Source organism: Lonchura striata, chromosome 1, assembly GCF_050655825.1.
Source record: "Lonchura striata isolate lonStrDom1 chromosome 1, ASM5065582v1, whole genome shotgun sequence".
Lineage (NCBI taxonomy): Eukaryota > Metazoa > Chordata > Aves > Passeriformes > Estrildidae > Lonchura > Lonchura striata.
In genome coordinates this window covers 92774821-92801363 of record NC_140703.1, presented here as the reverse complement: position 1 = coordinate 92801363, position 26543 = coordinate 92774821, and the positions used below count along the sequence as shown (strand labels likewise).

The 26543-nt window shown below is 40.9% G+C and overlaps 2 protein-coding genes across 5 annotated transcripts in view; one reads left to right on the top strand and one right to left on the bottom strand.

Annotated features, from left to right (window-relative positions):
* Window positions 1-2126, top strand: part of TMEM255B (transmembrane protein 255B) — a 66738-nt gene extending 64612 nt beyond the window's left edge. For all 4 annotated transcript variants that reach the window (XM_077781567.2, XM_021545626.4, XM_085558513.1 and 1 more), the window contains one exon: window positions 1464-2126. In XM_077781567.2, coding sequence (XP_077637693.1) covers window positions 1464-1631 — 168 coding nt within the window. In that variant the 3' untranslated portion in view covers window positions 1632-2126. The remainder of the gene's footprint in view (window positions 1-1463) is intronic.
* A 1101-nt stretch (window positions 2127-3227) lies between these two features.
* GAS6 (growth arrest specific 6) overlaps window positions 3228-26543 on the bottom strand; it is a 40932-nt gene continuing 17616 nt past the window's right edge. Inside the window, exons 5-15 of the mRNA XM_021545624.4 lie at window positions 23877-23999; window positions 22202-22321; window positions 20072-20197; window positions 18736-18857; window positions 18503-18621; window positions 17922-18111; window positions 14313-14477; window positions 12632-12800; window positions 10939-11111; window positions 9926-10151; window positions 3228-6577 (exon numbers count right to left, since the gene is read on the bottom strand). Of these exons, the coding sequence (XP_021401299.3) occupies window positions 6426-6577; window positions 9926-10151; window positions 10939-11111; window positions 12632-12800; window positions 14313-14477; window positions 17922-18111; window positions 18503-18621; window positions 18736-18857; window positions 20072-20197; window positions 22202-22321; window positions 23877-23999 (1685 nt within the window). The 3' untranslated portion in view covers window positions 3228-6425. The remainder of the gene's footprint in view (window positions 6578-9925; window positions 10152-10938; window positions 11112-12631; window positions 12801-14312; window positions 14478-17921; window positions 18112-18502; window positions 18622-18735; window positions 18858-20071; window positions 20198-22201; window positions 22322-23876; window positions 24000-26543) is intronic.

Here is a 26543-nt window from a genome sequence, read left to right as displayed (position 1 = left end):
GCATTTTGAAAGGATGTAACCAGCATTTCTTTTGTTGACTGTGACATGTGCCAACAAAATAATACATCCCTTACTGGTACAGTTCAGCCACAACTAGTCTTGGTGACAGGTCAGCCATCTGGGCAGGTAATTAGCTAGGCAAGGACTGGTGGTGATGACAGCAGTTATGGGTTTTGCCAGTTATTCCTGCTAGAGAACTCACTGCAGAAACAATTCCAGGCAAACATGGAAGCAGTGGCTACAGACTGAGAGGGGAGGGAAGCAACAACTCTGAAATAAATAAAACCTCAAGCCAAGTCAAAACCACAACACCTGCATTTGGAGGTGGTGTATCTAGCAGGTCTGTCAGTGCACCTGCCCTGCCTCAGAGGGTTAAAGGGCATAAACAAGCCTTCCTGTTGGGATGTACCCATTCTTACTCACTAAGTGAGAATGGACAACATCCTCCTTGCCAGAAGGGTTTGACCAGGACAGCAGCCCCCACTCACATGGGGCCCCATGAGGAAGCAAACACCTTGGCATGGGGTCTGCCAGTCCTGGACAGCTCTGAGATGCCATTGTCCAAGGGCCAGCCCTGGCCCTGGCCTTCTATATTGTGGCTATTCATTTTTTTAGCATCAGGGAACATCACTCTCTCAGATTTTTGCTTTCCCTTGAAAAAGATCTGTGATTACTTTATCTTGTTTTTAAATTCCAGGCACTTTAAGTTCACATTGAAGTCTCAACTTGAGGGGAGCTGAGCCCAAGTCTTCAGCTGAAGCCCATAGATTGGCACGTGCTGGCATATGAGAGGAGGAGTAAAATCCTCACCCTCTTGAAATCAGTGACAAAACTTTGTTTAAAGCAGTAGTAAGATTTTGTCCTGAATATTATTCCCTACATGCATTCTGTTGTTTTAATGAACCCTGCTTTTTCCTGAAGAGGGCTACTTCCCAAGCTCTATTTATTTATTGTGCCTTTTTCAGGCAAAGCCCCATTATACCTGACTTCCAAAGAGAGAGACATGTGCCTACCTATAAAATTTTCTCTTAAGAGGAATCTGCATTTGGTAAATATTTATGCAAGTATTATAACTGAGATTAATTACATCTGAGGTAATTTAAATTTCACAGTGAGGCCAGGAAAGGAACAGCTACATGTAATCTAATCAGTAAGTCAGGTGCTGTGCCTTACCCAGGAAGCCAAGCATCTTTTCCTGCAGAAATTCCTGTTCTGCTGTATTGCCTAGCTGTCTGCACGATATCTATTAAAAATGACTTGGGTTACAGATGGAATCTCTTGTTTCACTAGACACCATCATTGCTACATTTAAGCAGGTGCTTTAGAACTAAAGTTAACATTGCACTGCAATGATTGAGAAATTTAATCATGGGGCTTATTATGTAGCACGTTACAAACAACACAAAGCTGTAATGGGGTTGTAATCCTTTACTGAATAAGTTATTTTTCTTTGTCTGATACAGCCTGCCAGCAATTTTCCAGGAACATCATCTACTGACATTTCTTTATCAGAAGAAACTCAGCCTCCATCTCAGTCCAGCTCCAGCTATGGTCTTCCCCCCAATGCTCCAGCCCTCTATACACCAACTTACTGCTTGCCTGGAGAAAAGCCTCCACCATATGCACCATAGAATGAAGAATTTATTTTAGTAGCTGGTAGGCTTTTATTTTGTTTTAAAGAAACCTCTGGAAATTGTGCTGTGCAGGCACTAGACTTCCCAAAGGAGCCCAGCACAGAGTGTGTTACTGCCACTCTGCTTTTACCCACATCTTCCTGTGAGCAGGGCAGAGCCCTGGAGCTGTAAGGGCAGGCATGTCACTACTCAGTGCACCTGCAGTCAGATGTAGCAGAACTTTCTGGCTATGGTAAGCATGAGATGTTTCCCTCTTAGTCCGCTGCAGAATAGATTTTCTTGAAGAGGAAAAATGAAAAAAACACTCCAGGTATTTGTTCTGCTTTCATGAACCAATATTAAGGGGTTTTAGCCTGTGTTGTCTGAGTGGGTAGCTGGGAGCTCCCAGAGTCAATAATTTTGGGTAGAAAGAGTTTGTTTGCTTGTAGTGTTTAATAACTCTTCTGGTGAAAGTGTTGTACCAATAAAGTGTGGCAATTATTTTACAATAAAGTTCACTGTGTATATTTATACTATACCTAAGGCTGGGTATATTTGGAAGGAAAGGAAAACACAAGAAGAGGAAGAAGTACCTTACCAAATAATTTTCCTTTTCAGGTTTCAGATAGAAAGGGACTGTTGGGACTGTTTTAGCTGAACTTTGTGCCAGTCTAGTCTGAATAGGAAAATGTCATGTTAATGTGCTAAAAATACCATTTCCAGATGTGTATTTTAGGCTACACTTTAGTGTTCAAATTAATTTCTTTCTAGTCAAAAGACCACAACAACCAAACTAATTTTAGGTTAGAAGCCTGTTATTTATTTTTAAGTTAATCCGAGACCTAATGCAGGTATTTCACAATGACTGAAACAGAGTGAATGAAGGGGCCTAATTAATTTTTTAATTTATTCATTTACCCAAAAGGCTAAGCAACAATACTGTTGGCAGTGCCACTGACAGGAAAAAAGCCCTGCCTCCTCATTGTGCACCACAGTGAGATTCCTTTTGGCACACACCTGCCATATTTTGGGACAGGGGTACTTACATCCAGCATGAAAGCCCACCTAAAATGCATCTCTTCACTGCATTTTGCTCCTGAAGGAAGGGTGTTGGTGCTGCTAGCTTCATAGATCTTACAGTCTAGACAGCAATGAAGCTCTAGAAATTTCCTGAAATGCCAAAGAGTAAATCAGGGAATGGAAGGTATTTCTCATTAACATTTTAAGCAGCTGCTCTGTATTATTAAGATATTGAAATAAACTAAATAAAACAAGCCTACATGACAGTTTCCTTTGAAAGGAAGTGACACCATCAGACCTGCTTAAAATGGAAAAAAAGAGTGATCATCCTTTTGCATAATACTTTGCAACTTCCAAAAAATATCTGTTAATTCTTATGTTCTACCTCTATGTATAAAAAGCAGATTCAGTACTGATACACATAAGAAGAAAGATTAATTTATATGGACCATAAAAGCCACCTTTTGTTCAATTAAGGTTTTTCTGAAATGCAAAGTTTTAGGCCAGTGATCAGCGATGAGGTGCCTTATGTGTATTGCTGACAAGGTGAGTTATATGAACATGGCTGAGAAAAACAAGTCAGAGAAGAGACCATTTGGGTTTTTAAAAACATTAATTTAATGCAACCAAAATGCTTAGTTCTTGTGCAAATACATGCTGTGAAAAGCACAGTGACTCTGATTATGAAATAAGTGAAGCTATACATTTGCTTCTTTTTACTTGCTATGAATACTACCAGGGGAACCACCTTGGTTCAATTTGAGGACTCAAAGTCTAGAACAGACTTTATCGCTTTGGGTTGAACACCTAGACTGCCTGAACAAGGATGAAAGCAATGTCTCTCTTGGGTTGAAGCAAGTGACTGAGAAGGAATGAAGGAATGCTTATTGCAGCTACCTCTTCCTCCAAATCTTTCTCCATGGTATTAAAAAAAAATCACCTTTACACTCTGCCTGCCCCCCCACCCCCCCATCCGTCCCTGCCTCTTCTGTCATTCTCCAAACTGACAAATTCTGAGTTTCTCTTTTAAACCACTTTTTGAGTCAGGGTGCATTGTGATCTACGCAAAATATCTTCATATACATGCACACATATGCAAAGTTCAGGAGCAATTTCTGCTCTGAATTAGAATATTAAATGCTCTTGTACACATGACATTTGGTATGGAACTGAAGAGTACCATAATGTACCACAGGATTCACGTTTCCAGGACCCAAAATAACTCTGGCCTCATAAATAGTGTCACTTACATTAACACAAATGTCAGACATCTTTGTGATTAATTTATGCCACATGGTATTTTTTTGGGGACTACCACAGAGATTTTATCAAAATACCAGACATGAAACTATTTTGCTAGATTGTTTCATTTGAAAAGAAAAAAATAAAGCAGGTCTTGTTTCATGTTCTTGGTTTAAAAATAGGTGTCTTCCGAGTCTGTATTTTTTTTCAGTGGAGTTACTCCAAGTTTAAAAGATGGGAGATTTTTGTGGTTGAACCCCAGCCAGAAGCACAGCCCCAGGCAGCCGCTCACTCATTCTCCCTTGCTGGAATTGGGGAGAGAATCAGAGGGGTAAAAAAGAGAAAACTCGTGGCCTGAGATAGAGACAGTTTACTAGGTAAAGCAAAAGCTACACACACCAGCAAAGCAGAACAAGGAATTCATCCACCACTTCCCATGAGCAGGCGAGTGTTCAGACATCTCCAGGGAATCTGGGCAACATCATGTGAAACAGTGACTTGGGAAGACAAAGACCATCACTCTAAGTGTCCTTCCCCTTCCCCTTTTGTCCCCCAGCTTCAAGTGCTGATCATGAGGCCATATGGTGTGGGATATCCCTCTGGTCACTTGGGATCAGCTGTTTGGCTCTGTCCCCTCCCAACTCCTTGTGCACCCCGAGCCACCTCACTGGTGGGGTGAGAAACAGAAAAGGTCTTGACACTGTGCAAGCCCTGCTCAGCAATGGCTAAAACATCCCGGAGTTATCAACATTGTTTCCAGCACAAACCCAAACTACAGCTCCATACGGGATCACAAATTGATTCAGAGTCATCAGTAGTAACATAAAGTACTTTCAGGAACAAGGTGGTTTCCCTTGCTCAACTAAAAAAAAAAAAAGCAAAAACTTAGAACTCCTGGGTTTTCCTATCCATGCACAGTCTACCAGTAAGTTATTACTGTCTAGTGGGAAATTTCCTTTCAAACTTCTGTCTGCTCAGACCTGACAGTAGATCCTTCTCAAAGTATAAATGAGTAGGTTGGTTGAAAGTGATAAAGTTCTGTTCTTTTCTGCCCTTCTCTATTGCTGCTGATTGATTGGCTCATGGTAAGATGCTATGATGCCTTGTCTAATGGCTAACAGAGTACCTTCCTCTTCTCTGCTAAATAAAACAGAGATCTTTGCCAGAAAATAGGCTTGAAATAGTCTTCCCCTTCTTTACTCTTTTCCTCTGGGACAGTTTATCTTCACAGTTTGGTCACAGATGTTGCCACACATGAGGATTATTAGACTAATGCGTCATCTGCTTATCTGCTTAGGGAAAACATAACATGCCTGACCAAGAATCATTTATAAAAAACCTTGCAGAATTAAACCTTTTTCATGCTAATCCAGTAACCTTACCCACTCAGTATTTGGATTTTGCACCACGGCATATACCAATATTACTCAGTTTATTAATTTGATGCAAGGCAAAGACCAAATAAAACAAGATTTAAGTGACTCAAGACAAGCTAGACAAAGAAGGATAGATGAAAAGTTGAACACAATTTATGGCTCTAAAACTTTTCCTTCATAAACCCCACAGATATTCTCACCTCATGCTGTTCAGCCTGGCTAACTCTCACAGCTCAAGCCTCTTTGATGCCACTAGGCTCACAGTGAATGAGCCAACATAAAAATGCAGCAGCAAAAATATGTCATCACTAGATAATATTCTCCAATTCTCAACACCTCATCATTTACTCCAGCAGCTATTGACAAAAAACTGTACGGCTTTGAACTTATTGAATCTTTTTTTTTAAATGTTTCCTGCTGACCCAAATTCATTTTCCATTTTCTGTTGACCAAGAGTTTTTCTAAAGGTCACAATTGGGTCTTTTTTTTTGTGGTACTCAGAAAGAGAAGCTCTAGCAGTTAGAATAGCAGCCACCATTTGCTCTTCAGCTAAGAAGATATGAAATACTGATGAAAGCATATAAACCCCCAACGCACAACCTCCAAAAAAAAAAAAAAAAAAAAAAAAAGCAGCCCTTCCTTCCACTCTCCCCCACCCTCTCCCAGTGTAACCTCCACATCAGGCACAGTCTGAGTCACTGTCTCCAAATACCAGAATACAGAATAACCTTAGTACAGGTAAATTAAAAACTTGTATGTAAATATTTTATTCTCTCATATTTTGCAAATCAGAAAGCAGTGTTTGGTAATAAAAAATAATACAGAATTATTATTTTTCTTCCAGTCCATACTCATATGTTACCAGGTTTCCCACATTATAGATGAAACTGTCTCTTACAGTCTAAAGATAGTATTCACTTTCAGTACAATCTGTACTTTAGATGTATTTAATATTAGTCTTCTTAACTATTTACAAATATATTACAACCTTTATACCTCAAAGCAAAGAGTATTTCAATAATCAATCTGACAAAAGGATCAGTAGCTTCTACATAACTTCAGTGTTTAAGAGAAACTATACACGCAGTGTGGTAGATCTGAATAATTTATATCTTTTAAAAAAAGAAAAGCACTGAAAGTTTCTGAGTATAAAACTTTCGCATTGCAGTGGTACCTACTGACCCTCCTGGACTGGAGGACAGGAATGTGAGGTGATGTCACTGTGCTTGTACAGAGCCTCATCTAAGTCCAGTGCCATGTTGCTCAGTTTGAGGGTCATGCAGCCGTGGTAGGATGCGGTGACCGGAGTGGAAGTGACAGGAACATCTGTTGGAAAGAGGAGATAAATATCTGACAGCTGCCTTTAAATGAATGCCTGCCCTGCCGAGGCTCAGATGGCTATTGCTTCAATGAATTCAAGCTCACCTTCTTCCATGCGGGCGTTTCTACCTCCCCCTGCCCCCTTGCCAGAAGGCAAGAGCACAATCCCAGACATGAGGAAAGCACCATCTGCTCTGGTGTCAGTCCAATACTTTTCCCAGGCTGAGCCCTTCCTCAGCTGGTCTGTGTCTCTGCAAGGCCTCCAGATCGGATGAAACCATGGAACCTTGTGCTGCTCAGCAGCAAGGCTTCACTGCAGTGGCACAATGTGTTCACACAGCCTCATGTTTCCCCCTCTCCATCTCCAAACCCTCTGCTTTGTTATTGGTGGAGATGTTAGACCTTCCTCTAATGCTCTTTCTCTTCCAAATTACTTCCAAAAGATTATAGGAAGAACTTTATGACAGAAAAGGACTTCCCATATGCTGCCTCTACCACTTGCTGGACTCATCTTTACCACAATTTTGCTGTGTGTGAGCAGAGGAAGGTTTCTGGCCTTCATCAGCAAGGTGCTGGAATGCATCAGTTGAATTGTTCAGACTAATTAAACTAATTTCTACTGTGGAGACCCTCTGGTGATGTTCTTTTAATCAGTTTACCAGACGCAGAAAACAGATGGCAAGGAAGAAAACACTAAGTACAATCCAATAGACTAGAGGAAGTTAGTCAATCTTACTACTAACTTCTGTAATACACACTGACCATAAACAAACAAAAACCCAACAAAGTAACACAATGACATGAAAATCTACATGAGCTCTGTCCTCTCCCTTTCCCCAAAGGTCTTTGGCTTATTTACAACCCAAAGCTCAATCAAACTGGTTGTGCAATGGAAAATAATGAATGTCTCAAAGAATATTTAACTTCATAGTGATTCAGGTAGCTAAATAAATCACTTATCTTTACATCGAAGCAAGGACAACTTGAACAATAGGTTGTCCTGTTGACCCAAGATTATATTAAATTTAAAGTGTTCTGCCTGGAGATATGCAGGGCTGATGTGATCAGACATGGCTCAGACAGAATCTAGGATTGAGTGGGAGAGAGAACATTTGTAGGAGATCTGTAATTCACAAAGAAATACTATAAATCTCTTCAGCTTCCTGGGGGAGAGCTACCATTGCCTGGTAGTTGCTTTGTTTAGTGATGTTATCTATTTCCCATTCCTCCCCATTTACTAAAGTTTATCTGCAAAGTCTGCTAAAGGAATGCAGCATCTCTGTTGTAATACCTTACATGAATGTAAACTAAATTTTGAGGGAGGGAATGTAAACTAAATTCAGAGGGAGTTGAAGTTGTGACTTAACAACTTGAAGACTCGTCTAAGGAGTCAAGCAGATTGCTGTCACATGTGCCACAGGGCTGACTGAAAGACAGTGTGGGCTTTCAGATGGATTTGTAAGAGATTAAAAAGAAATTAATTTTTTTTTCATAGTGTTGTAGTTGTAAATCATGTGAAATATTTAATTTTCTGTTATGACTAGAAATGGATCTGTCCAAAATGTGGTCATGTAAAGATTTGGAAGTCTAGTTTAAAGGTTCCTTCACCTGGTGGAATGCATATTTTCTGAAAAATCACCCATGCATCACATAAATTACATAATTTAAGATTTACCAGAACCAAAAAGCCTATAGAAAATGTAATTAATGCCTATATGTTCCCTCTTATCTGTTGAAACTTTAAGTAGTATTTCTTCCGCATCTGCAATATTAGCTGTGCTTAGGATCAGACTTAATACATATTTGGATCCAGAAATCTTTCTTTATTTGTGGCAAATGGAATAAAGATGTGAAGTTTGACCACTATACTGTTTTTTCCACAGGGTATGGAAGCATGGAAAAACTAAAATCTACGTAATGTTTTCAAAATCTGAATGAGCCAAACTCACTTAGATCTGACCATTTGGTATTGTTACTTAACCCAGAGTGATTAATTCAACTGAAGTGCTGAAATGTTTATTTATTTGGCAAATCACAGGGTTTCTCATACAAGCACTGGGTTCATCTCAATAGCAAAAGCAGAGTGCTGGCAGAAATTCCCGTTGCTAAGCACAACAGATCAAAGGGGGATAGTAGCTAAACCCACAGCAGCCAGCTGAGTCTGAGCTGCCACAGCCTTAGCCAGCGCAGGTAGTCTAAGCAAACCACAGAGAACCTGGGACAGTGACAGAATGGGATGATTTTCTGAGCTGTGCACCTGAGAGCAGTTTAAAAGAAAGCAGGCAACTCTCTTGCCTGTCCAATGGCCAGCTTAGAGAATTCAATCTGAGAGTAGAAAATGTCACATTTGGGATTTCAGCCTCATTCCTGCCACTGTGTGAATGGTTCAGAGTATGTGGCCTCCCCCTTTCAGGTGTGACTGGGAGCCATTTGCATCATCAGCATAAATTCTCTGTAAACTCTTGCTCATGGTGGGGACAGCCACACTACGTGTCCTATGTGCACCATGTGGCACCTCAGCCACCCTGTTCCAGCCTGACTGCTTCAGCACCTAACAAGAGGCCAACATTTGTACCTCTCCCATGCTTGGGCAAGTAAGGGCAAGATTTTGCTTAGCTGCTGGCATCAGAGACATAAGTGTTCCTTTAATAGCATTCCTCAGCAGAAGGGACTGATAAACTTGTTCAGGCAGAGCAAGAAGCAAACTCTCAAACTTGGCCAAAATTCACGATTCAGATGAAAGTTTGATCTTACAGGTTCAGAAGAGAGGAGCAAACTGACCTCCCTCCCCTTAGAAACCCAGTTGCTGCTGAAAAGCCAGAGACACTATACATGATGTTAATCCCTTGGTTGTGCCCTACATGAGCTCTGCTGGGATGCAGTCAGTGAACTGTGATCAGTTCAAAGAGAGCATCAGCCAGGGAGGATCACCACACTGGGCTTCTCCAGTTTCAGGCAAAACACCTTAAGGCCCTAGTACTTCCCTCAAGGAGTGCTCCCACAGGTTCATTACATTAATGAAGCACTGCAGGAACTTGCAGTCCAGCTCCCATGGATTTTACTTGGTTTAAAATAATAGCCCAGCATACAGCAATCCTTCAGATTAAATAATTCCTACTGTTGAACAAGTAAAACATTCTCTTTCTATTTTTGCCTTCAGCTGCCCTCAGAAGGACACAATCATTCAAGGAAAGTGCAACCCCAGATCCATTTTGTTCTGAATTGCAGACAAAGCCTGCTCAAGCAGAAACAGAGAAGGATCCTCACAGCTTGAACATAAACAGTTTTCCTGACTCCCAGCTCAGCAAAGCAAGTTGGAAGTCTGTGGTCCATGGTACAAAACTGGAGGCTCACCTGGCAATCCTCCCACGTATGTCTTCGTTGACTGCAAAGAGCTCTCCAAGATGGACAGACTGTCCTCCAACTCAGAGATGCTTAGTTCACTCTCTCCTGCTTTCCCATCTACCCTCAGGGATAAGTGATCTTTCCTGAGGAGGACATCTACAGAGTGTTCCTTTTTATCACAGAGATTTATTGCCAGTCTGGACACAACTGTGTTCTCCAAGGCCATGATGATAAACTGAACAGCAGGAGAAAGAAAAAAAGAAACAGACAATGAGCAGAAAAATACCTAGCTATACTTAGCCAGAACCAGGATGAGCCCAATATGCCCCTTATTACAAATATTTTGCAGAGCCTCCAGAGAATTAGGCTTATTACTATTGCTGATTGTGTTCCGAGCTCATTTGCATAGATGAAAAACCAATGAACCAGTGGGACTAATTCCTGAAACTGTGTTTTCTCAGGGAGAGTTCTTAGTGAGTCTTGCAGAAGACATTATATTGCACTGGGGACAAACTGGCTGGAGCTGCTGTACTATAAATGAAAATTAGCTCATGGCATTTAGTGAAATGGTTTACCCTTGTGGAATGCCAGAATTTAGCCCTTTGTTATGAATGCCATTAAATAGTAGCTTCGACACTCCACCATAACTGGCTTTTCCCAGTACTTTTCCCACACCTAAAGCCTGTCTCTTGGCTCCTTTGTGACATCTACTGATATGCAAAAATGGAAATCCCTCGTTTATGGCACTAAACAGCTTCTGTGCCAGAAAATAAAATATGCCTGCATTCAAGAGAGCAGCTTTATCTTTTATCTAGACCACATTGGCAAAGAGCTCCCTATTATCATCTGACACACACCTGTAAGAGGCAGAACTTCAGGCAAGCACTGTTGTTTCAGACCATGTCCTGAACAGGTGGGATAAATAATGAGGCAGGCAGCAAACCTAACAGCTGTTTCTGAAATTGACTTCCAGTTACCAGGAAACAGGAAGGAAACTTCTGTATAAAAATACTTGTTTGTACCTGTTGCTTCACTTTCTTTGTGGAGTGATAGTCAATCAGAGATAGTGATAACGGGACAGATGCTTCTTCTGTAACTAGGGCAAACAGCACACCAGTATCTGTTGCTGGTTGAATTACAGCATTTACTTCAATTTCCCAATTTGTCTTGGTTTCATTTCCAGAAGAAGGTTGCACTGCAGAAAAAGAAATTCATTGGACAATGTGTCAAATGGGTAAGCTGTTCAAATTCTCCCTAGAGAAGAGCATATGCAGATGAGCATCTGGAGGGACTGCCAAATTTTTTAAATTTAAAAAAAAAATCATTTCAAAGCACCTGAACATAAAATTGGACAAGAAAATGGCATCAGTTTCCTCTTGTTACCTTACGCATTCTGCTGCTTTTCAGAATGTCAAAAGATAACATAAAGTTTTTTATCACAAAGAGTTAATCAAAATCCTATGGCTGCCAGTCTGACACATTCAAAGAACTGCTGCAAGATTGGTCAATCAAAACCCAATTTTTTTTACAAGTCTGTCCAAAGATCATTGAGAAATTTGAGTTGAAATTTGGCACGCAGAAAACATTTCTATGAATGCCTGTATTAAACTCAAAAATTGTGTAAGTGTACTACACTCATCACCTACTCAAACTCTTCCTGATCACTGATCTCTCAAAAGTGTGGCATGTTTTATTTCACCCACTGAACCCTGAATTAAACTTTCTGGTATCTTCTTACTGCCTCAGTGCCCTAATAATTTAAAATGTAATGCAAGCTGCAAAGAAACATCTCAACATCTCAACCTGCTCCTGCAACCTCCCTTCACAGGACTATTAGCTTTGGTAGCTCACCACATCTTGAAATACAATAATCTGTTCTTTATAAAGCTTACCTATCATCTGCACTTCACCTGCACTTTAGATGCTGCCTTGTCTTTACTTTGCAACTTTTGAATCCATGTGCTAAGTGATATGACAGACACCTGGTACTCCCTAATTTACCATGGCACAGCAGAAAAGTCCACATAACACTGAACAGATGGCTCCTGCAGAGCAGGACTTACACAGTAGATTGAAATAGATGGTCAGCATTTGTGTGAGTTCAGAAATACTGATAGTTGATTACACAGATGAGCAAACACAATAATGTAGAACAATAAAAGGTGCCTTTCTGAGTGCTACATTAGTATGGACAAGTTTGACTTGAAACCTGTTATTACTGTATGCCAATTTCATTGGCTTCTATCAGAGACATGCTTAGTGCATAGTCCCAAGTGTAAGTAACAACACCCCTTGATTAAAAGTGAATCCAAGACAATAGACAATAATAATTTTTCTGTCTATCATAACCCTAAGATACAGCAGTATGGCTTGCAGGTCTCCCTGTTGAGCAGAAAATAATGGTATGGAATGGAAATACCTAAGTTGCTGACAGAGAGATGTAAAGCTTTGAAGGCTGGGGATGAGCTGGAGCCAGTCTGGGTGTGAAATGTATTACTGGAGCTACACAGAAAGAACCTAATCCCTGCTGGGCATATTTGCATTGGCTTGAACTATGATTTATAGGCCTTCCTTCAGTAAAAACCACAAGTGTAATCTTTTCTGCATCAATCAACAGTGAGTCTGGCATACACCTAAGTTTTATACCATTTATTAACCAGGTATAGTTAATGGCAGGACAACAGGTCAGAAATAAAAAAATCCCAGCCTACTTACTGTAAGTAAGATTAAACACAGCAAAACCTCGGCCAGGATAGAAAGACCCTCGTCCTGCTACAGCAAAGCACTGCATCTTTTCATTCATCTTTATGGTCTCTTGGATAGAGGTGTCCTCCCCATTCAGCCAGTTCCATGCCCGCATGCAACCATCCAGCCGAGGGTTTATCTGGGAAGACAAAGCAGTATCTTATGCCTCAAACGATTGTTCAGTGAAGAGGAATTGTGTGCAAAGGAATACTGAGTTATATTATGAAACTAAACAGTAAAAATAATTTTGACATGTTATGTACATTCAAACCAATAGGCAGCAACACCAATCCTGCAACCCCAAGCAACTGAGTGGTCAGTATTTCCCCAGGAAACTCCCCTGAGGTCAGCTTGTCTCTATAGGCCAAAAGGGCACTAGCTAGTGCAGGTGCTGATTTGGTTTTATTGATTCTGTAAGCTCCTCTATGTGTTGCACATCATTAATACAACTTATTTCTAAAGCTCTGTAGCCAAAGCTCCATAATTCAGCATTGCAAATGCTGGAGGCTAACTTAAGGTTGAAAATACCAATCCTTTTTGTCCTTGCAAACAGTCTGCATGACACACAAGATTGGAGCTGATCACAGTATAAGTTTTTGGGTTCTGGCTCAAGGAGGGGTGCCTGCACCACAAGCTTGGCACACCACTCTGTACATACCTTATTCCCTCCAGCTTCTAGTTAGGCTATCCTGTACCTAATGTCAGCATTAAAATGTGAGTCAGTCTGTAAAGAGAAGGCTCCTTGCAAAGCCTCTAAATCAGCACCACTACCCCCAGTTAAGTAAAGGAGAGAGAATTAAGTGTCTGAGCCAGGATAAAAACCTGAGGAGTTTCTGGCTCTCAATCCTAGGTTCTGAGTACACCTTGGGACTGTTTCTGACAAGCTGTGGCCTTGAATGACTTCTTGTGAGGCACAGGAGCTGTAAGGCTCAGCTGCTGCATTCCCAGTCACAGAACCACAAGCTTGTCACCTCATTCAGGAATAAAGAGATGCAAATTTGGATTTCTAGGTGCCAACTCTGCTTGTGGTGGCCATTCAAACCAGCCTGAGCAGCAGCTATTTGAGAAACACAACAATCACCCAATGTTACCCAAGGACTGCCTTAACTTTTATTCATATGCTGTATCTACTTCAATTAGGAGCAAATAAAGAAAAATAAGCTCCTGTTTTTCCTTGGGTCTCACTATACTGACACAGCAAACACATACAGCAAATTGTGATTTGTAACACGTGAAGAACAAACTTTGGTCACAACACAAGGAGTGCCCCTGATGTTGGTTCCAGACGTAGTAGGCACAGTGGCACCCTCAAACAGCAGCATGCCCCTTGACCCCTACCCTGGGCCACTCCTGCTCTCCAAGCCAGCATCACCACTGTGAATTTTGTAATTTGCTTCAGTTTTTCTGTGCAGTATTTTGTGGGATACATCTCAACCAAATTTACTAACAAAAAATCTGGAGACTCAACTTTGCTACTGGCTTAGGCTCCTGCTTTAGTCAATGGACAGAAAGTTGTATCTAGAAGGTGATAATTGCACCTGTTTCAGGGCAGGTTGAACAGCTCTCAGGAAGGACCTACATTGCCCCAAGAGAATATGAAATCAAGCCCTTTAGGCATGCAAAGGAACACAAATTACCATGCTATACTTACCGGTACAATAAGGTCCTTGGTTTTGAAAGGAATGCCTCCTACTGTCAAATTCAGCTGATACACTCCCTTGTCTAGTGTAAACAGGTTTCCTGAGACAGCTATTTTCATAACTGCATCCCTGTTGACCTTTACAATCAAATTTCTTTCAAGTTCCTCAACAGAGATCTGAAAAAGTAAAATTCCAAATTGCGTTACTAAGTAGGAATAGAACTTAGTGTTTGCAGTCTCAGCTACAGGACAGACCCCAGTGAAATCCCCAAGATAAAGAAATATTTTCAGTCCCCAAACCTCTTTGTTCACCTTTTAAGTTACCTTCCACCTTGTTATGTAAATCTACTCTAGAAAAAGGTCTGTGATTAACCTTTATGGTGGACACAGTACATCTACTTCAAAACAGCTACAGAAAAATGTGAGTGGATTAAATTCATGACTTATGTAGGTTGCTTTATGCAAAGTGTAAATGCAATAATTAGTTATTAATAAGAAACTTCCTATTGCAGTTGCATGTGAAAGGAAAAGCTGGAAGGACAAACAAGATGTCTTTTGCTGGATCAATGTAAGATAACACAGAAGCCTCTCATACCCAGTACTTTAATATCAACCTCTTCAAAAAGCACAACACAGGATGGAATTTTTGAAAGGGCAATAAAAATGTGTAATAAGCAATAACTTTTCTCTCAAAAAAGCATCTGCAAGTTTTAACTCCATGTCTCTGTAAAGCTACTTATAGAAAGATTCTATTACCACTGAAATTTCAAAAAAATTTCATCATTTTGATTACTTTGCACAGAGAAACACTATAAAGCTTCTATGGAAGGAAAGAAGGTGAAGCCCAAAGCTGATGCACCAGACTGACCAGCAGCCAAGATGCTGCCAGCTTGGGACATGGATCCTGCTATCATGGGGTAGTTCTGTAGCTGTAGCAGAAGACAGTCCCAATCCTTCTGTAAAGAAGAAAGGAACACACCTCCACTATTTCATAATCTTCTACCCACTCTATGACAGATACTCCACCTACTCACTCTTCATCTGTACAGCTCTGTTCCCTGGGACACTCAGATGTTGCTTCTATCAGTGAGCTGCTGTACAGAGCCAATTATCTATTTCAGAGGATGTTTAGGCATGTTCTTCCCTCTCCCTGCTAGCAGGTTAGGTCCTGAGCATCTTTCTCTCTGTGTTTTGACTAGCAGTCCCAAAATTGCTCTTATCAGCCTTTCTGAGTTCTTGCTCTGTGGCTGTAACATAAAGGAGGATAGGGTTGAGCAGGTTGTACCTGGGCACTCCCTTTAGATTGCAGTCCTCAGTAATGAAGACTAAGTGAATTTGATAGTAGGCTTTCCTCCTCTCATGAACCTTTTTCTTGTCTTGTGAATGCCAGTACAATTTGGTTTATATTGCTACAACACTGTTTCCACCTGGTGCCACATCCTACTGGACATGAATTTATTTATCTGCAGCTTTTTTGTTTAAAGTAGCACCTACATCTCCAGACTGCATTTCACGGAGACACACAAGCCAGTCTCAAAGAGGCTTTTTTTGAGTATTGGATGGCTGTGAAACCCATTCAGTGTGGGGGAATATAAGCCCATAGGTCATGACAGTCAGCCCAGCTGGCTGAGCTACACAGGCTGTCCTCACACAGACACCTCTGCCCAGGGTCGTGGTCACCACTGCCCTGATGCTCCAGGCTGTGGAGTGCCACAAGGGGCTGGCACAGACCATCTCCCTGCTCCTGGCACGGACACTGGGCAGACACAGAGCAAATGGGAATTGGGAAAAGCTGGCTGCAGCAGGGCCCATACTGTGAAGAAATACTGCTACTTACAGGGCCACCAGAATTCAGGGCCCTCTAAAATTTTATTAGATTGTATAGGAAGTAATAATATAAAAATAATTTTTAAAAATTCTGAGTTCTTAGCTGCATCTGATCTTTAATACAAGCAAACACAAATCAATGAAAACTTCTCTAAGAGAAGAGGTTAATCCCTGTGGGAATTCTTAACAGATTCCAGTTTCGGAAATCACATTCTCCCTACTTTACAATGCCCTCTGGCTGTTTAAGCTCTTGCTTCTTGTAGTCAAAGCTTAATACCATCACAAATAAACTAAAAGGGGAAGCATTTCAGTAGGTTAGCATCCTGCTCATTTCCCTACTCTTGTGGCAAAGAGAAGCTACTTGCTGCCTGCCACAATGGCTTAGGGACATTCAGGAGGACAGTTCCCATAGCTAAGAGTTCCCATATGCTTAGGCAGTCAGCTTTGTGTTTTGGATTCATGCCTTGGATAGTTCACAGCACATAGCCAGCCTGTCCACTGTTTGCTGAAAAGCAAGTGAACAGCACTGGCAAGGGACAGACCTACAGTCAGCTGCAGGGTTAAAACCAAATACCAATCTTGTGATTGCTTAACTTTCAGCCCTGACATTTAACAGTGCAGGTAAGTCATTATTTCTGCTAACCAGACTGTGTCCTCAGAGCAGGACTAGACTGAACACTGAAAATAAGACAAAATGATGACTGGTTTTGGAAATGCAAAACAAACAGAAGGCAAGTGCATTCTCCACTATCATAATTTCATACGTGCCACTTCATCCAGCTGGATTACACACAAATAACCACATTAGAAGTCTTTCCTGAGGCTTGTTTGCGGTTTTGCTTGTTTGCTGGTTCAATGCTGATTTCAAAATATTTTAGGAAGCATTAACACCAGAGAAAATACCTAGGTAGAAACACTGACCTGAAGTTTTGAAAATACCATCTTATTTCAGTGAAAGGATGCAACTTTGCTGAAGAGATTAGAACATTCCTGGTGCTTTTTCATTTCCCTTGCTTTTAAATACTCATTTTTTTCCATCTTCTGAAACTTAAATTGTAAAATTGCTATTTTCTCACAACCCATATGAAGTCGTTCCAATACCCAAAGTTCTCTGGTTAAGATCTAACTAAAACTAAGGGCTTGATTCTGTGCATCCTGAAATCCAGACTAAAGCTCACAACTGCACTTGAGCCTGGACTGTGACATCTGAAGATTATTGGGGTTGTGTTTCATAGAAAGTGAGGCTGCAAAGTACACACAAGTTCATGCTCAAAATTAAATGTGTGGCTACATGTTTTATAATAGGAGACAGTACAAAGAAATCCTTAAACAGGATTTCTCAAATTAAAAACCATGCCAGAGAGAGAACAATGGAAAAGTGCAGGAGGGGATAAAATGTAGGTACATATTTATAGTTGTATCACTCAGCCATATAGATTAAATAGCATTTAGAGGTGTGTGACACTAGATGTCAAGGAGAAGAGAGCCAAGGGTGAAAGCAAGAGATAAGAAAATACAGCTGAGAAAGGACAAATCAACAGCCCCCCAGCAAACCAGGTAAGGTCCCAGGTCTCAGAGATGTAAAATAGGAAGTCAAGAAGCTAAAGGCTCTGCTTTGGGGCAGTATCAGCACTGCACTGTTTCACTTTGGGAGACAGTCACCAGAATTATGGCCATTGACTTGCTCCAGGTCCAGCAGTGTGGCAGCACTGCATGATGCTCTCTCCTTCACTCGTGCCATGCTATCTATGACAGGCCAAGAGGGAGTGAGACCTCAGCAGGGTCTGGACTCACCGTTTGCCACATGCCGTGGTTGATAAGTGGCCCGGTGCTGGTGACGCGGCCGATTCCGCTGTATTTCAGCTGCAGCTCCAGCCGTCCTTTGCGCAAAGCCAACACTATCCATGTGCTGTCTTGATGGCCTCCAGCAAAGAAAAGGATACCTTCAGGATCAAAGGTTCTAAAGTCGAACTCAGCCACAAGTCTGACCACACAGGTGCCAAGAAATAAATTAGTTATGCAGAGTTCAAAAACCACAGAGTATTTTCCATGCAGATAGCATCAATTCTAGCAGCTCTAAAGCCCTGTAAAATATACTAGCTTTTAACGCTCTCCTGAAAGCCTTAAGATGTAAGTACAGCTTTTAAAACATCATCAAGAATAAAGAATACAATACCATATTTCAGTAATTATCCTAACAGCTCTGTGGTCAAGGCTGCCTTTCTTAATTATCGGTTTAGGTAATGTTTGGCCTAACAAGACTTCATAATCTAAGCAAATAATGATGACTGTAGGGTCAATTATTATTGTAACAACCCCTTTGCATGCATCAAAGCCAGTTAGAGCCTTTCATTGCCGTTCTAAATTGTTCTCACCTTGTCAGTTGTTTCCTTTTGAAGCGCAGCCTGATAACAGGAGTGCCACTGAACATCCTCCCCAGGTGCAAGGATTTAATACTCCTTCCAACAGCAAAAGGCACACATGGTATGATGTTCTATAATCAAAACACATTTCTGAGTGTTTATTGTCCTCACACAACAGAAAGAGAATCAGGGAGTGCTGTAAAGTAAAGGTCTGTTTGCAGTTACAGCAATGAACACTGACATACCTCACATGTATTCATGTCCTGGGACAGTTTCACTCCCCCTCTGCCATCACAATGACAAGTGTAACTCCCTGGTGAATTGACACAGGTCTGTTCACAGAGCTTTTCTTCGCATTCATCTATATCTACAGCAAAGAAGAGATAAAAACACTGAGTTTTTTTAAACTTGACAGAGCTGAGGGAATGGCCTGAAGTTGTGTCAGGGGTGGTTTAGGTTGGATGTTAGCAAAAGGTTTTACACCCAGAGGGGGGGGTTGGACACTGGAACAGGCTCCCCAGGGAAGTGGTCATAGCACCATGCCTGACAGAGCTCAAGAAGTATTTGGACAATAGTCTTGGGCACATGGACTGTTGGGGATGGTGCTGTGCAGGGCTAGGAGTTAGACTCTATCCTTGGATCCTTGTAGGTCCCTTCCAACTCAGCTTATTCTGTGAAATCTATTTTCACAGACAAATTCCAGCTGCCCAAAGATACATAGCAAGTCAGTGGGAAGGCTGGAAGCAGAACTCAACTACTTGTCTGCTGGAGCAGAGCCCTGGGCTGTAACTTCTAGACAAGACTTCCTCCCTTCAGGCCCCTTCTGCTATGACTGTAGTGACTGAATTCTGCTCTTTGCAGTCAGGGACTGCATATAAAACCTGAGTTTCTCACTCACTGTTTTCTTTCTTCTTCTGCTATTTTTTATCTTCTTCACAAACAAATGCAGGAAAGAAAACTGTGACAGCCCACAGGGATCTCTTCAGACAGAGTTTAACACTTAATGACCAACAGGACTGGTTGGAGTGTGATTTGAGTCATTACGTTAACTTAGACAAAAGACAGGGAACAAAGCTGGTTTTGGAGTACTTCCAAAACTTACTCAGTTGAGAAAGCTTGCAGCAGTGTAGATAGCAGAGCTGTGCATGGTTCCAGTACATATTAATTTACTAGTTCAGGGTAATGCCACAAGATAGGTTTTGAAAAAAGAGCTACTGCTTTGTAACATTTTTTGTCCTATGAAGAGCGACAGCAACATGCACAGATGCTTCTGAGCTTTCATCAGATCTTGCACTTGTTGAAATTTCGAGAAATTTCAGTACTTTGGCTCATACAGCTTGATTCAAGTCATCAAAGATGACTGCAAACTCACTGAACTCAAAGATAACAGCAAGCTCGATGAACTCAAAGGTGACCACAAACTGCAAACTTACTCCTAACTAGGGAAAGGGAACAGAACTCCAGTGTGCAGGCAAGATTTAAAAAGAAATAAAAAAGCTTTTACTAAAGCCTGAAATTAGATTTCTGGGGTTCTACAGATCTAAATTATATAATAAATGCTAACACATTTCTTGAGCTTACCCTGACAAGTTTTTCTCACGTTATCGTACTTGTAGCCTGCATCGCAAAGACATTCATATGAGCTAATTAAATTTTTACAGTGAGCTTCTCCACAGATGTCTGCTGATGCTGTGCATTCATCTATATCTGCAAAACAAGCAATTAAACAACACAACCTCAGAGGAGTATAATCACTTCACTGTTCACATAGAGTAAGCTTAGGGCAAGTAGATCCCTGCATAACTTTAGAAACTGAAAAAAACAGTATCTTTAAGAACCCACTTTTAGGCTTAGCTAGATATAAGAAGTGACTTCAGGCTTCAAAAATCAGTTGGTCTTTTTTACCCTAAGCCATTAACGACTGTTGGAAAAAGCAATGCAAAATGAACCAGGAGAAAAACTGTAAAACAAAACAACTACCACAAAACCAAAAAGCCCCACTCTCTCCAATCAGGGGCTTGAAACTGAAGGTTTAAAAAAGCAACAGGCAGAAAATTAGGAGCAGCAGCATGAATTTTACCAAAACACTGAAGGAACACTCACACACTTCAGAGATTTCTGCTCTGTGTTCTCATACAGGCAAACAATACATTTTCATATATTTACAAAGCTAAGATCTAAATCTCCTGGTCTGTAGTGGCAAGGGAGAATTGAAGCAGCCCAATTTGTCACAGAGAACAAGCCATGCCAGAGAGATGTGGGGTTTTGCCAGAAGGGCAGGCAATGAACTGGAACTGGAAGTCCATAAAAAAACTTGATCATTTGCCTCACATGTTAATTAATATCCTGCAGAATCCCAGTGTTGACAAAACATTTGCAGTATACCGAGAGTTTAATATTTACTTTTGCTCTCTAGTATGTGTTAAAACTACAATTATTCATTACTCTTGTTGATTTTCCCATGTATGAGTGAACTGGCTGAGTATCCTATGTAGCTTAGCCTACAAATCAAGATGAGGGAACTTTTGTGTGTATGCCCACAATGACAGGAACAAATATTTAGAAAATCAAAATGCAATGATAAATCTGAGCTATCAATTACCACACCTGACAGTAATCTCAGCAGCTGGAAGGTCACATGTTGAAGCTACAGAATGTTTATATAGTAGTGCTCACTGTGCTCTAGGAGACAGTACTAGGTTTTGGAACAAATGTACGTACACAGCAAACAAACACGTATGTGAGCCTCTCACCATCCACCTGTCCATGCTGACTGGCACCAGAGAACAATTCAAAAGTGAAGTTGGCTCTTTTAAGTTGCTCCTCCCATTAGGAACAGATACCATGTAATCTATACAGCCATCACTTTTTAGAGTGGAAGTGACATAGAAACAAAATCTTGCTCTTTTTCTTTTTGCTGGTAGCATTAAGAAGTTGATCACATCATGTATGCAAATTGTTTAGAAATATGTAATCACACCCATCTCTAAGAGATATATACCTGCTTTTTCATAAGATGAATGTAATTTTAACAGCCACCTGTTGTTGAGTTATTGAGTCTGTCTCAGCATGCAGTCTCTTAACACTTTTAAAATCTCAGTTGCTTAAGTTTTGGTTATGTAAATTCATTCGGCAGTTTAAATCAGAAACTTCAGGTCCTCATTTTCTGTTCTCAGCTGGTATGTAAAATAGCTGCCAAACTTCACTAGGGCCTTTCTACACCTATTAATATTGAGATGCAGTGAATTTAGCTTTCTGTATCTATCCAAATTCATTAGCTGCTGCACACATCCAAATCTAAAAAAATAAAATAAGAAACACACAAAAGAAAAACAAATGGCTCACATACTACAACACTGTGAGTCTGGAAAGAATCATGACAACAAATCTGGCCAACACTTCCTCCTCTCAATGTCAGGATATGAGGATTGATCAACTAAACCAATTTAGCACAATCCAAGCCACAAATCCTCTGTGAATCACGCCTGTGTTATGCTCTTGAGAGTATCATTGTCCAACTGCTGACAAGCCCAGTCATGTAGGAGCACCCAGCACAACCCCAGTGGAGAAGAGCTAAGAGGAGCTACCAGCAAGTTTCTGCTGGGCTAGGGAGCAGACCAGGATTATTCAGGGCAGCCCAGCTCTCCAAAATACAGACACAAGTCAGGAAGCAACCCCCTGAAGCAAACTGAGAGTCCCAGCAAAGCTTACCTTCACATATTTTGCTGTCTTTAAGAGCATAGCCACTGTAGCATGAGCACCGGTAGCTGCCTAGCTTGTTGAGGCAGAGCTGGTTACAGCCGCCGTTCTGCATTCTGCATTCATCAACATCTACATCAAAAGAAAGTGTCACAGCTTTTCACATCTGTAAATAATCTACAGGGTCACAGTGCAATAGGTGTTGGGAAGGAGAAAGATCAAACAAGAAACAGTATTACAGATGCAACACAGTGATAACAAAAAGCACAAAGATTTCATTCAAACACTTCATGTGTATAAGCTCAAGTTTGTTTAACTTACAAAAAAAAAAAAGAAAGTGAGAGAGAGAGAGAGAGAGAGAGAGAGAGAGAGAGGGATCTGTAACTGAATAGTATCTCCTTCACACCTCTGAGAACACATAAAAGTATCTTTAGTCACTGTGGAAGCAAAGAAGCTTGTTTGCAGAAACAAACTATGTATTTTATATCATAACTAAGTACTAAAATAATGCTATAGCCAAGAAGTTCAAGAAAAATCTTTAAATGAAACAGGAGCACTGTATTGTTACTATTACAGAACTCGTGAGAACATAGGAAGTTCCAAGTTCTCACCTGCCGAACATTTATGAGCTTAACTGTGGCCCACTGAAATTGGCAGCAAAAACCTGTAAAATCCAGCAGAGCCTGAGTTTCATCCTCAATCTACCCTACGGGACTCCAGAGTTAGCTGATGAGTAGAACGGCATGTTGTGGCATTTTATAAGAAAATAAGGAAATATACTTCACACTGATCAGTGTCTGAGCTCTCAAAGCCAACTGGATACTGACTGGTCTGCTTTCTGAATTGATGAAATAAGATGCTTTAGTGATCCTATAAACTCATCACAATATTTACATGAAAAGGAAAGGATTGGATTTCCTGCTGTCTTGGTTGCCACAATTCTGGACTGGCTGAATACAATTTCTAGCCATTACTCAGTATTGGCAAGCAAAAAAGCAGTGGCCCTGACAGGAAGCTTTGCAGGCAGAAGAAAAAAACCAAAGAAACCAGAAAACAAGAGGAGAGAAGATAACTTGTAGAGAAAACTCCATAGGCAGCTGGAACTTTTTGCACCAATATTTACTGTCTAAAATTCTATTTTGAGGTGATGGAAATACCCCAATGAAATATGTGGAATTAAGTGGATGGAATAAGGTCAGACCAGCAAGGAGGCTTCAAGAGACTAATTTTATCATTTTGTGTGTCATCAGACTCAAACCTCAACTTGCTAACTGGAAGTCATTGTTCCCACTGCAGGGATGCTAGATGGGAAGATGGGCCAGCTTCTCTGGCTCTGTGGTCTGTGATGTGTTACACCAGGATTCACAGCAGCAGCTGATGCAGTTCTGCTTGAAAAGCCACTACTGCTCTATTTCTGCTGCTGCTTTCAGAGGGGTGGAGCAGAATGTTGGAGCAGAACTTCTTGGATTACCTTGCCAAGACCAAGCTGAGCTCCACTAAAGTAATATAAAAATGTTGATGTGAAAAACTACCTGTTTCCCAGAAGGGTAAAAACACAAACAATGTGTAATCCAGATTCAGTTCTTTGACTTTGAATTATGCAGCACAGTATCAGTAACCCTTTGAGAATACAGCAAAACCCAAAATATCTTTGTTACAAGAATAAAAGATAATGAAACCAAATTACCTTTTTCACATTTTTTTCCCTGCCAGCCATGCTTGCATTCACAATAGAAATCCCCCTTGAGATCCTCGCATTTGACAGTCCCTTCTTTATGACAAGGATTGGGAGAACACTGGTTTGGCAAATCTGATTTATGCAAGGAATAAAAACACCAAAACAAAACAGTTGAACACATTGAAGTCACTGACAACCAGGTGTTTCACTCTCATTAAAAGATGGGAATCTTAAACAGTCCTGGGGAATCACTCACAAATACTTGTACCTGGCAAAACTATAAGCTAATTCTTAGTGCTCACATACCAAACAAGCTGTGTCAGGAATTTTGCAGAGCACATGCAGTGGAATTCACTTAATTGTGAAAGAGAGTGAAGTACCACCCCCATATCTGAAGGACATATCCTGAAAGGAATAACTCATTGTAGTTTATTTTTTTTATTCTTGTTAATTTTTGAGAAAAATAAAAAATCAGTATCAACTAAAGTACTCAAGAAAGGATGGACACGCTTTTCAATCACTTTTGGTAGTTAAACTGAGAATCTTACCAGGGCTGATAGATTTCTGGCAAATCCAGCAAAAGTTTATAAATGAAATTTTTATTAGATCTTTTCTATTACATGGAATGAAAATAAAAAAGGAATACCCATGTATTAACAGCCAAGAAATAGCAAACCATTAATCCAGTGTACAAAGAGACAATGTTCCTATGGGGATTTTTAAGCCAAGTTCCAGGATTTGACATTCAGTTTTCTCATTGGAAAGAAGCAAGGGAGTTGTCACCACATTTTGGAAACGATTGAAGGAATAAATCTCAAAGCATCATGTAACTATTCACTAACTGTAGTTACGTGTCCAAATTCACCAACCCACTTACCTGCACAACACCCAGGGATGGTGCTTCAAAGAGGTAGCTAAAGGAAGGAGGAGAGAACACCCTTGTTTCCACAAAAAATGAGTTGGTAGCTATCATGTAGTAGTAACCTATTAACACCAGTGTTCTAGATCAGTGGTCTTCAAAAATATGAATATGTTAACTGTTTTCACAACTTTAACCAGAAGAAACAGTGCAGGAGCTTCTTCTGCAGATTGCAAAGCTCACCAGTTCAAGAACCTTTCTTTTCATTTATCTCCTCCCAGCATTTGAAAGTGCCCAGTGTGTACACACTAAGTGACCAGCAGCAGAAAAGACCTATACTGGTTTCCATGCACTGCTTCTGTTGAGTCCAGTACAGATTCTTGATATTCTGAAACATGACTTTGTAGCATGACAGGAAGGCTTTTAGGTGAGGAACTGTTTGTAGATTAGCAGCCCCATGAAACGTCTCAAACTGAGAAAAGTTAAGACTCCTACTTTTGTCAGGTCTCTTCTCAGCTTCCTCTGTGTGATCCTGAAAGTCACTGTCATGACAAGCTACCTTGAAAGAACTTTAACACTTCTGTGAGTGCGGGCAGTAGCAGCTCCATCTGATGTCTCATAAAGCACTGAACAGCACTTTTGTTTGCACTGACTCTCTCGGATTTAAATCTCAGGTGGTTGAGGTTTGCAGGCATCTCCGGAGGTCACTAGTGTGATGTCCCTGCTCAGGCAGGGCCACCTACAGCCAGTTGCTCAGGACCATAGCCAGAAGGCTTTTGATTATACCAGGGATGGTGACTCCACAGGCTCCCTGGGCAACTTGTGCCAGTTCTCGTTCACTCTCACAATGAAAAAGCATTTCCTGATGTTCAGACAGAACCTTCCAGTTGTGGAGAGCTGGGGCAAAGGCACTGCCAAAGAGGCCAGGCCACACAAAACAAAAAACAGCTACATTGGCTGCCTTAACATCCACCTGCCAGAACACCTCCCAGTACATCACTGCCCAGCTGACGCTGCTGGAGGTGGAGAAGTGGTGAAGGAGAGGCTAGGTTAAGGTGGCAATGAGCCACAATAGAGCAAGTCTGTCCAGGATGCTCCTTTTCCTAGACAGATCAGAGTGTGTACATTCAAAAGGATGGTTTAGGTATAGTAAGCCAAAGGGGTTTTTTTAATCAGCTCACACCAAGTCTCCTAAATATGGCAGTGTTTTCAGCCATTTGATAAGCAAATCCAGTCAACAGGATTATGCACAACTTATCTGGTGTATCCACAAGTTCCTGATTCTTCCCCTCAAACTGGATTCTGACATGCCTTGCAGAGCCACATGGTAATAACAATGCCCATCAGGGTAACTGCCCATGGTATAATCCATAAATATCAGCCACAGAGATTTCTATCACACAAACACTGTGCTGATTGTTTGCTCCCTCTTATCACAAGTTTAAGAACATAAGATACACTCTTATACTCTTCTGGTGCCTTCACAGTTGTGTTATTCTGCTGGTTTCATAGAAGGTGCTCCTGACTGAAACCGTTGCAAAAGAAAAAGCCTGAGCTTTTGTTCCCATTCATTTACATGACAGTTTTTTGGTAAAGCTGTTAAAAGTAGTGATGAACATGACTTTTTCATGTGCTTTGAGCTGTGTCTGATAGCACCTATGAAGCTCATAAGTGCAGACAGAGAATAGAACTACCAATTCCATCTTTGAAATCTGAATGGAAACCAGACTTTGCTTATGCCCACTGACTGTCACTTTCAGTTCATTACTTTGTTCTGTGAATTTATTTTTTGATACCCACAAAATGGTTCATATTGA